The 12447-nt window shown below is 42.8% G+C and overlaps 1 protein-coding gene across 1 annotated transcript; it reads right to left on the bottom strand.

Annotated features, from left to right (window-relative positions):
• Positions 1 to 5870: 5870 nt before the first annotated feature.
• LOC139702355 (keratin-associated protein 4-3-like) lies at positions 5871 to 6254 on the bottom strand. Its single transcript, XM_071603344.1, has one exon. The coding sequence runs from the start codon at positions 6252 to 6254 to the stop codon at positions 5871 to 5873; it is 384 nt and encodes a 127-aa protein (XP_071459445.1).
• Between the last annotated feature and the right edge of the window lie 6193 nt (positions 6255 to 12447).

Genomic DNA, 12447 nt, shown 5'->3' with positions numbered 1-12447 from the left:
GGTGTCAGAGACTGGAGGTTCTGGGGTGTTTCCAGGAAGGTGAGTTTCGAAGTTTTGGAGTCTCTCTCTGACCCATGTCCCCTTTTATACCCTGCCAAGAGGCTGGTTTTGTCACATGCAACAGTCTTTTCCTGTCATTGTTTATATTTGTAAATAGGCAATTATCAAATTAGGCCTGTTTAATTTTGTTTAAATATTCAGGTTGATTGGAAAACATGACTTCCCTTCCCTGCTGTGTTAGGTGTCATTGGTTAGGTCTTCCTGAGTCATCTCTCAAGGGTCTTTTTAGCTATCCTTCCTCACAGAGAGGGTGTCATGTGACATTCTGCCTCTGTCTGGTGGGCTTCAGAGGCAGTGTGGGCAGTAAGTCGTGTCTGCTCTTGGTAAAGATCCACTTCTGTGTCCCTTATTTCTTTCTGGGGACCCAAAGGTAAAAAGCTGTATTTTCATCTCCTGCCTCCTTCATTATGCATCTGGTGGGCAAAGAAGGTTTGAGTGTGCAACAGAGACCCTTGTCTTGGGAGCAAGGAAGGGCATTAGCACACTTCCCCATTCCCCTCTGAAGCATTCCCTCTGCTGTGGAGCTCTTAATGGGAGACACAGACCTTTAGTGAGTGCAAACACACAGTGAAACTTGGATGATTTGATTTCCCCAGCAACATATTACCAGCATGGTTCTTAGGGGGTCCTATGAGGAGATGTGGCTGCAGAGATCAGCATCACCAAGAGGTTCAGATCCCTCAACACTCCACCTGCTTGAGAATTGTTTCCTTCTGCTTCTGACTTCCTGTCTTGGTGGTTGGATCAGGCCATATTGACTCATGTCTTGTGTTTCCTGAACACCCTTGTCCATCCACATATGATGCTTGAGGAAACCTGCCCCTTATACAACTCATAACCCGCCACCTTGGTGTAACCTTGTGTCACTGAATTCAGGAGATGAACTGTTCTCTCACTTCTTATAATTGAGGTCCTGTATTGGATTTTGGTGATTTGGTGTAATCTTCAATCCAACAACAACATAAAAGATATCATAAAAGGAAAACAGATAGATCTTCATTAATGGGTATCAGCTGACACATCCTAATGAGGATGAAGTCAAAGCTTAAAGGGGGCAAAACTGTCATTGCTAATGACCAGGTGACTGCTGTTCTTAACAATGAGGAGTGCCCTTACCCATCAGTTGGTCCTCTGAGTTTCAAGAAGTTTCAAGTGCACAGTATAGTGGGTATCTCTGTGATGTCAATGTGGAGTATCTTCATTAGATCTTAATTCAATTCTTTATAGAATAAGGCCCTGTACATATTTTTGTTATGTTAAGTTGGGTGGCAAACACCTTTTTCACTTCGTTTTATTATTAAGGCATGTATTGGTAAAACTGGAGAACATGACGTAGGTAAATAAATATAATTTCTGAGCATGGAGATAGTTCATTGGATTTCTTGCACAAGAAAGACAAAGTACATAAAGAAGAAATACTAGTTTGGCTTTTTGATTTCTATAAGATATAATTTAGTAGAAATTCAGGAGCTATCAGTACTCTTTTGCACAGCTATAAAAGGCAGAGTGTATTACCATCATGGGCCAGTGAATAGGAGAGCCCAGGCACCAGTGGTTCTCCAGTAGGCTACTATAGGAGTGACCTGGGGAGTGTTTCAAACTGCCAATGGCTGGCTCCTGCCCAGAACAATTTTGATTAAATTGCTCTTGGGAAGGGTCTTGGCATCACAAGTTTTTCATGCTCCTCAGTTTATCAGGAGCCGAGACCCTCCTCATTAAATTGCCCACATTCCATGCATTGTTGTTAATTTCTGTTAAGCACAGAAGTCACCAAAATAAAAACTAAAAAATTCAATCAATGGCATCTAAATAACAAGCAAATGGATCCTGTAGTGGGAACACTGAAGTGTGAGCAATGGAGACTTAAAAATTGCAAATTCCTCCTTTGTGTTTTAGATCATTCTCATTCCAAACCAACAGACTCACAAGGATGAGTGTGGGCCATTAGGACCCAAAGCACAAAGGGAAATCACTGTAGGCAGCGCCCTGCACTGTGAAGAAGGAAACTCAACACAGGACAGATTTCATTCTATGCACTTTGTATAAATTCATCCTGTTGCTGGTGTAATTCAATGGATAATTCCTATCTGGATCATATTCAGAGATTACTGGTGGTCTAGAAAAAAATTCACTTCTCTATGACATGGAGTCATAAACATTATGAGTGTAATGTTTCCACTCTATACACTTTTCTTTTACAAGGGCCACAAGATAAAATAATCCAGATAACTAAACACCAACTAAATTTGAATGAGGTGGAAACAATCTATGTATTCTGGACATATCATGCCAGTATATCCTTTAGAGAATGGCATGCAAACCAGAATTTTCTCTTCAGGTATCACTATATGGGGTTAATGCCCAACAGTTTTCAATTCATACATCCTATGTATTGTGTCCATATTTACCATGTACTGATTATTTGAATGGCAGTGTGTTAGTAATAACATCCTAATTGCTTTACTAAGCCTTTCACCAGTGTGACCAAAATACATGACAAGAATAACTTACTGGAGGAAAGATTTATCTTGGCTCATGACACCAGAGGGTCAGTCCATGTTGAGCAGATGCCATAGGTTGAAATTTTGGGGCCCCTGATAAGGCAGAACATCATGGCAGAAGGGCATTATAAAGATTATGAAGATGCCTTACTCTGCTTCATTAATTGCAGCCAGGAATCATGAGATAGAAGGGGCCACAGGGGAGAGGCACCTTCCAGGCCACCCCCCAATTACCCACCTTCTCCAGCCATGCTCCAGTTGCCTGCAATTATCACTTAGTCATTTCAAACTAGGATGGAATCCCAAAAATCAATTATTTCACCTCTAAACCATTCTCCCTAAACACATGTGCTTTAGGGAGACCCCTTACCTTTTTATATTCAATCCATAACCATGCTGTAAATGGAGACACAATAACCATGTAGGTTGATAAGAGAGTTAAGGCCCTTTTAATTCAACTCTTTACATTATAGTGAAAATCAAATTGCTTTCAAATATTTAAGCATATGTATGAATCAGAATTACCAGATTTGATATGAAGTGATGCATGTAATCAGAGCAGTCTTTAAAGCAATGACAATGTCCACCTAGCATTGATTGGCTATTTGTCCTTGAACTATCTCCAATCATTTCTTATCTACAATTGTATTATAATTTTTGAATGAATATTTCCATTCACCTGACTTCTTAAGAACACTGTTTTATTGGGCCCAAGGACACATGCCTGCAATGCCACACACTGAGAAGGCCAAGGCAATGTGATCACAAATGTGAGGTCAGCCTGGACAGGTAAGTGAGACCCTATATCAAAATTAAAGTAAGGAAAGTTTAAGGTTTAGCTCAGTGGTAAAGCACTCCTGCATAACACGCTTAGCACCAGAGAAAACAATAACCAAATGATAAAATTTCAACATTTTTTATTATGGAAAACACATTTATTGTTAAAAGTTTGCTACATATGTGTGTGTGTATATATATATGCATATATATCTTTTAATATATATTATAATATATATTGTAAAATTTTATATATATATATATATATATATATATATATATATATATATATATATATGAAAAAATTACCAGGCAAGTATCTACATGCCCAAATCTCAAGTTCAGGAAGAGAAAATTGGCATCACCATGACTCTTGAATGACTTTTCTTGATCTCATCTCCCTTCCTCCAAGATGGAGAATCATCATCTTGATTTTTAAAGTACTCTCACCATTGTTTTTCATTGTACTTTATCCATCTACATATACATTTCTAAACTGTAACCTTGAGTTATACATGCCTTTGCATTTTATACAAATATAATCCCAGTGTACATCTGTTATATTTCTATTCTTTGACTCCATGCTCCAGACTAGCTGGGGATAGCAGCCTGTACCCTGCCCACCCCCCTTCCTACTACCTGGTGTTCATAGTTACTGTGCCTTGAACATGGACAGTGACTCTCATGCTTATAATTAATGATGGCCTTCCAGACTGACCGAATTGGGAGATGCTGTTGACCTTGAAAAGGTGAGGTTTCCTGGGAAGCCATTAGGCCCTTGGAAGCCATCCATCCAAGGAAACTAGGGACTTCAGCCCTTTCTGGCTATTTCTTTCTAGGTGGTGATGAGGACAGGTTGCTCTATGACAAGCTTCTTGCCTTTGCCACTAAGCATCCTCAGCAAACACACATAGAAAGATTGTCCCTTGGTCACAACTGGAACCTCAAGGATGGTGAAAAACATAAACATGCTTTCTGTAAGGGCATTGCCTCAGTTGTTCAAATCGATCAATATGAATGGAATAATAAAGTAGGTTATGTAATAGCTTGGCCTTTGACAACTTCCTTTTACCTGATAGCATATGGCAACCTTTAGCACTTAAGTTACAAAGACTCAGACTATCTGTAGGTGACCAATATTCTTTTACAGGCTCTCTTTCTGTCACTAGCTTAGATGAGTCCAACTGCAGTGTGATGGTGATGCTTTAGGGAAAGAGCTGAGAACAACCTCCATTCAACTGCCAAAGAGCCCCAAGGTCCATGACTCAGAGCCAAGGGCGAAGGCCATTAACGATGAGAGTTGCCAACGGGGTATTCTTCCCTGTGCCTCGGGTCCACTGATATAGTGATATAGTCAGTTACATATTAAGGGAAACTACAAAAAAAATTGGTAAGAAATAACAATTCATTGAGAAGATTTCTCAGTTCCATAGTAAGATTAAGATTGACCCTGACAATATAGAGACCATCCATATAGTTTGAAAAGCTGTTGGAGGATGCCAACACTGAGAATGGGGAGTAGAGGCATCCTAGATTCTGTTCCCTTAAAAATATCCTAAATAGAAAGAACTTAGGACTTAGGGAAATGATCACAAGGAGCACTGTGGGGAATTTGGAAAGTGATTCAGGGCAGAACAGAAGGCAGGAGACGGTGAACAGCACAGCACTGGGTCATAGGAGGTCCAGTCCCACCGAGGACCTATGGAGGACTGGAAGGACTCACCAGATGACACTGAGCTGGAGCATCTGTGCACCAATTCCCAGTCACTGGGTGAGCCCTGCTCCTGAACCCTTAAACCCTCCTACCCAGAGGTCGCTCTTCATCCAGAGAAAGTCCTCAGACAGGGAGGTCCAGGGGCTTGCTTTCCAAACCCATTTTCTGGCACTACCATGACAAATGCTCACAGAGCAGAGGAGGAGCATCTCAGGTGGAATGTTATGGTTTTTAAATCTTGATAGATGTTCTACCAAAAAAAAAAAAAAAAAAAAAAAAAGGCAGAGTGAAACAGCAACTCAAAAGGGAAAAAGAAAGAGACACGAGGCCATTATGTGTGTTGCCAGTAAAATTCATTTTTATTGAAGATGCAGGTCTATGTCCACATGAGACAGCAAGTCAGAGAGCAATAATATTCACAGGGATAATGTGAGAGTAGAGGGAGGCTACAGAAAATTCAAACTTGTTGACATTGGTCAGAGACAGAGCAAGCCAGTAGGGAGGGGAGTGTCCTGTTGTTGCATCATGTGGGGCTGAGAGATGGAGGCCCTGGAGGACACTGGTTGAAGAACAGAGATGAGGTCACATGCTCAGCAGCAGGAACCACTAGAGCAGAATGGGAGCACCAGGTGGACTGGAGACAAACAGGGGGGCAGCAGCTGGAAGCCCAGCAAGTGAGGGGCAGCACTGGGATGTGCACCAGGAGTTCTGGCAGCTTCTGGTGCTGCAGCAGGAGGGTCTGCAGGAGCTGGATATTAGCTCCAGGATGGTTGAGAGCAAGGGGGCCGGCAGCACAGACTGTCAGCACATAGGGCACATCAACAGGAGCCACAGTAGTTGGGGGGGCAGCAGGTGGTCCTACAGCAGATGGGGCGGCAGCAGCAAGGGCGGCAGCAAGTGGAGACACAGCAGCAGGGGCGACAGCAGCAGGAGCCACAGCCACTGGAACCTCCACAGCCACTGGAGCCACCACAGCAGGACCCACAGCAGCTGGGGCGGCAGCAGGTGGTCCTAATGCAGATGGGGCGGCAGCAGCAGGAGCCACAGCCACTGGAGCCACCACAGCAGGGGCTGCAGCAGCTGGAGCCACAGCAGCTGGGGCGGCAGCAGGTGGTCCTGCAGCAGGTGGTCTGGCAGCACCTGGGCTGGCAGCAGCCACAGCCCTGGCCAGAGCAGCAGGAGCCACAACAGGAGTTGCACATGGTGACAGAGACTGGAGGTTCTGGGGGTGTTTCCAGGAAGGTGGGTTTCAAAGGTTTGGAGGTCTCTCTGACCCAGTCCCCTTTTATACCCTGCCCAGAGTCTGGTGTTGTCACATGCAACAGTCTTTTCCTGTCATTGTTTGTATTTGTAAATGGCAATTATCAAATTAGGCCTGTTTAATTTTGTTTAAATATTCAGGTTGATTGGAAAACATGACTTCCCTTCCCTGCTGTGTTAGGTGTCATTGGTTAGGTCTTCCTGAGTCATCTCTCAAGGGTCTTTTTAGCTCTCCTTCCTCACAGAGAGGGTGTCATGTGACATTCTGCCTCTGTCTGGTGGGCTTCAGAGGCAGTGTGGGCAGTAAGTCGTGTCTGCTCTTGGTAAAGATCCACTTCTGTGTCCCTTATTTCTTTCTGGGGACCCAAAGGTAAAAAGCTGTATTTTCATCTCCTGCCTCCTTCATTATGCATCTGGTGGACAAAGAAGGTTTGAGTGTGCAACAGAGACCCTTGTCTTGGGAGCAGGAAGGGCATTAGCACACTTCCCCATTCCTCACTGAAGCATTCCCTCTGCTGTGGAACTCTTCACGGGAGACACAGACCTTTAGTGAGTGCAAACACACATAGTGAACCTTGGATGATTTGATTCAGCAACATATTGCCAGCATGGTTCTTAGGGGGTCCTATGAGGCGATGTGGCTGCAGAGATAAAATCAGCATCACCAGGAGGTTCAGATCCTCAACACTCCACCTGCTTGGAATTGTTTCCTTCTGCTCTGGCTTCCTGTCTTGGTGGTTGGGTCAGGCCATATTGACTCAAGTCTTGGGTTTCCTGAACACCCTTGTCCATCCACATATGATGCTTGAGGGAACCTGCCCCTTATACCACTCATAACCTGCCACCTTGGTGTACCCTGGTATCACTGAACTCTCTAGATAAACTGGACTCTCTTTTGTTTTTATTGAGGTCATTGATCCGATTTTAATGATTAGGTCTTATTGTTGAACAAACACACAGAAAGAATTCAGAAAAGGAAACAGGTGTCTCCAGGATATCAGATGACATATATTCCTAGGGAAATGAAGTCAAAGCTGAAAGAGGATAGAATTGTCATTGCTAATGGCCAGGTGACTCTTGTTCTTAACAATGAGGAATACTGTTACCCTTAGTTGGTTCTCTGTGTGTCAAGAAAGTGAATCACAGAGACTAGGGGTATCTCTGTGATGGCATTCTGATGTGTCTTTAATGTCTCAGTTCAGTCCTTTAAAGAATAAGCCCCTGGACCTATTTTTGTCATGTTAGCTTGTGTGGCAAACACCTATTTTACTGGGTCTTATTTTTAAGGCATGTGTTGGTAAAACTGGAGAATATGATGTAGGTAAATAAACATACTTTCTGAGCATGGAGATATTTCATGGATTTCTTGCACAAGAAAGAGAAAGTGCACAAAAGTAATAAAAGTTTGGCTTTTTGATTTCCAGAAGAAATAATTTAGTAGAAATTTAGGAGCTATGACAGTACTCTTTTGACCAGCTATAAAAGCCAGAGTGTATTACCATCATGGGCCAGTGAATGTGAGAGCCCGGCACCAGTGGTTCTCCAGTAGGCTACTACAGGAGTCACCTGGGAGTGTTCCAAACACCCAATGGCTGGCTCCTGCCCAGAACGATTTTGATTAAATTGCTCTGTGGAAGGGTCTGGACATCACAAGTTTTTCATGTTCCTCACTTTATCCTTGTAGGATGCAAAGTTGAGACCCTCCTCATTAAATTGTCCCCATTACATGCATTTGTGTCAATTTTAGTTAAGCACAGAAGTCACCAAAATCAATAAGTTTTAATTGATGGCATCTAAGTAACAGAGTTACTGATGCTGACATTGGAACACTAAAATTTGAGCAATGGGGACTTAAAAATTGCATATTCTTCTTTAGTGTTTTAGATAATTCTTATGCCAAACCAACACGCTCACATGGATGAGCATGGACCACTAGGGCAACAAGCACAAAGGGAAATCACTGTAGACAGTGCCCTGCACTGTGAAGAAGGAAACTCAACACAGGAGAGACATCACTCTGTGCACTCCTTGCTGAACTCTACCTGTGGTCTGGTGAAACTTAATGATTAAATACTGTCTGGATTATATTCAGAGATTACTGATGGTCTACAAGAAGTTCACTTCTTTTATGAGAAGGAGTCATAAACAGAGTGTAATGTTTTTCCCTCTAAACAGTTTTCTTTTTATTTCAAATGCCACAGTACAAAATAATCCAGATAATTAAACACTGAAGAAATTTGAATGAGGTAGTCACAATTGACATTTGCAAGCTCCACCTAGGAATTAGGTTATGTCTGTGAGCAGTCTGGACACATCATGCTAGTATATCCATTAGAGAATGGCATACAAAACCAAATTTGTTTTCAGATGTCCCTATATAGTGTAAATGAAAAACAGGTTTCAAATTTATACAACCTAGGTATTGTTTCCAAAGTTACTATGTACTGTGATCACTTGAATCACAGTTAGTAATAGCCTCATAATGTGTTACATATGTGTTAAAAGCCTTTCACCAGTGTGACCAAAATACATGACAATTATACCTTAACGAGGAAAGATTCATGTTGGTTTATGATACCAGATGTTCAGTACATGTTGAGTGGATGCCGTAGCTTGGATTTTGTGGGCCCAAGATATGCAGAACACATGGCAGAAGTGCATGGTCAACGTGCCTTACTTTGCTGCATTACTTGCAGCCAGGAAGGAAGAGATGTAAGGAGCTACAGGGAAGAGGCACCTTCTGTGCCACCCCCTCTGAACCATCTTCCCCAGCCATGCTCCAGCTGCCTGCAGTTATCACTCAGTCATTTGAAACTAGGATGGACTCCTTTGGTTTCACCCCTGACCATCTGATTATTTCACCTGTGAACAATTCTATCTCAACACAGCAGCTTTAGGGAGACACCTTATCAGTTTATATTCAATCATAACCATGCTCTAAATGGAAACTCCTACAATAACCATGTAGGTCAATGGGAAAATTAATGTACTTTTCATTCAACTTAGGTGCTTAAAAATGAATATCCAGTTGCTTTCGAATATCTAAGAATGTGTATTAATCAGTATTACCATGTTTTACATGAAGTGGTACATGTAATCAGAGCAATATTTTAAGTAATAAAAATGTCCACCTAGCATTGATTGATTATTTGTCCTGACGTATCTTAATTCATTTCTTATCTAAAATTGTTCTTTTAAGTTTTGAAGGAATATTTCAGTTCAGCTGACTTCTTAAGAACACTTTCTTATTGGTCCCAAAGGCAATGCCTGCAATGTCATACGCTGAGAAGGCTGAGGAAATAGGATCAAAGGGTGAGGTCAGCGTGAACACAATACTGAGACTCTATATCAAAATAAAAATATATGCATACAAGCTATATAAATATATATATCTTGTACACAAATATATATATATATGTATATATATATATATATATATATATATATATATATATATATATATATATCTTGTACATTTTTTATGTATATATGCATATATATAGATAGATATAGATATAGGTATATAGATATGTATATGGTCATAAATAATTACCATGCTAATATTTACATGCCCCCAGCTCAACTCTAAGAAGAGGAAGTTGACATCACCATGACTCTTGCTTGTCTTTTCTTGATGTCATCTCCCTCGCTAACCCAAGGAGAATCATTGTACTGATTTTGAAAATATCTCATCATTGTTTTTCTGTGTACTTTGTCCACCTACATATACATTTCTAAACTGTACACTTTAGTATACATGCTTTTGCATTTTATATGAGTAGAATCACCGTATATGTCTTATATTTCTATTGCATGGCTTAATACTCTGCACTAGCTGGGATGAGCAGCCGACAGGTGGCCCCACCTTTTTCTACATCCTGGATGTTCATAGTTACTGTGCCTCACATACAAATAGTGCCTCACATACTGATGGTCAAGAGTGGCCTCCAAGAGTGACTGAATTGGGCAACGTTATGGACCTTCCAATGGAATTGGGGGAAACCAGCCCTTTCTGTGTTTTTCTAGGTGGTGACAGGGGCAGTTTGCTCTATGACAAACTTCTTGCCTTTGCCACACAGCAACCGCAGCAAAGACCCACAGAAATAGTGCCACTTGATGGTGACTGGATATAAAGCTGCCTTTTGTAAGTGCATTGCCTCAGTTATTTCATTTTTTTAGTATAAAGGGAGTAATAAAGTAGTTTATGTAATTGCCTCGCCTTTGAGGATTTCCTTCTAACCAATAGTGACACGTCCCATGACTAAACACTCAAGGTCACTCCAGGTGAACTGGGCTGCATGAAATAATCACACAGAGACAGAGAAATACCTTTTTCTTTGGGAACTGTGACGGCTCCTCTGACCTTAGGGGTCCTTGGAAAGAGAGTGAGGAGCACATCCTGAACCCTTTTATTGGGGAGAAGCCATCCAAATGAGGCAAGGGGTCAGGTTTCAGGGGGTTGAGTCTAGATTCCTGTTGTCTGCTGTCAGCTGATTGACTGACATCTAGGGAGGCCATGCCCATCTCATGAGCTGTGTGGGGATCATGGCAGAGCAAGCAAAAGACCAGAGCGAGGCCGACCAAAATGGGGGACAAGGTGGGTTCAGTCCACCCTGTGCGCTCAATGCTCATCGTCCACACACACACAGCCCATGTGCCTTGCCACATCTCCACATTCTCATCGCTCAAGGCTAAGGGGCGCTCGGTTCCTACGTGGCAGCAACATTCAGCACTTAAGTTACAAAGACTGAGATTTTCCTGTAGGTGACAAGCCTTATTTTACAGGCTGTACTTCTGTCACTAGCTGAGATGAATTTAGCTGCAGTGTGACAGGGATGCATTAGGGAAAGAGCTGAGGACAACCTCCAGCCAAAGCCAACAAGCACTGAGGCCTATCACTCAGAGCCAGGGCTGGAGGACATCAAAGATGAGAGTGTCCACCTGGTATTGTCCCCTGTCCCTAAGGTCCAGTAATAGAGTGATATATCCAGTGTTATCTTCAGGACACTGTGAAGAGATTGGTAGGAAATAACCATTTGTTAAAAAGATTTATCAGTATGATACAGGGTCAAGCTAAGATTGACCTGACAAGATAGAGGCCTTCCATGTTTAAAAGGTTGTGTTAGGACAGGAACACTGAGAATGGGAGGAGAGGGGTCCTAGTTTTTGTTGCTTTGAAAATATCCAGATAGAAATGATGTAGGACTTAGAACATTGGGAAATATTCACACAGAGCACTGCAGGGAATTTGGAAATTGATTCAGGGCAGAAAGAAGGCAGAGACAATGAGGAGCACAACACTCAGGTCATAATAGGTCCAGTCCCTCAGAGGACCTAGGGAGGACTGGAAGGACCACCCAGATAACACTGAGCTGGAGCTTCTCTGCACCAACTCCCAGTCACTGGGTGAGCTCTGCTCCTGGATCCTTAAACCCTCCTGCCCAGAGGTCGCTCTCCATTCGCACAAAGCCCTCAGGCAGGGAGTTCCAGGGGCTTGCTTTCCAACCATCTTCAGATATTAGGATGACAAGTGCTCACAGAGTGGAGTAGGGTCATCTGAGATGGTCTGTTATGGTTTTTAAATTTGATAGATGTGCTCCCCCCTCCCCCCAAAAAAATATACATATAAAATCAGAGTAGCACAGCAACTCAAAAGGGAAAAAGAAAGAGACACGAGGCCATTATGGGTGTTGTATATTTACTGAAGATGCAGGTCTATGTCCACATGAGACAGCAAGTCAGAGAGCAATACTATCCAAAGGGGTAAGATGAGAGTAGAGGGAGGCTGACATTGGTCAGAGACTGAGCAGGCAGTGGGGGATGGGAGTGTCCTGTTATTGCATCATGTGGGGCTGAGAGATGGAGGCCCTGGAGGATACTGGTTGAAGAACAGAGATGAGGTCAGATCTCAGCAGCAGGAACCACTAGAGCAGACTGGGAGCATCAGGTGGACTGGAGACAAACAGGGGGGCAGCAGCTGGAAGCCCAGCAGGTGAGGGCAGCACTGGGATGTGCAGCAGGGGTTCTGGCAGCTTCTGGGGCTGCAGCAGAGGGTCTGCAGGAGCTGATATGTAGCTCCTGGGGTGACTGGCAGCAAGGGGGCCGGCTGCACAGACTGTCAGCACATAGGGCGCA

This window comes from Marmota flaviventris, chromosome 17 (genome assembly GCF_047511675.1).
Source record: "Marmota flaviventris isolate mMarFla1 chromosome 17, mMarFla1.hap1, whole genome shotgun sequence".
Taxonomy (NCBI): Eukaryota; Metazoa; Chordata; class Mammalia; order Rodentia; family Sciuridae; genus Marmota; species Marmota flaviventris.
This window is presented reverse-complemented; position numbering and strand designations above follow the sequence as displayed.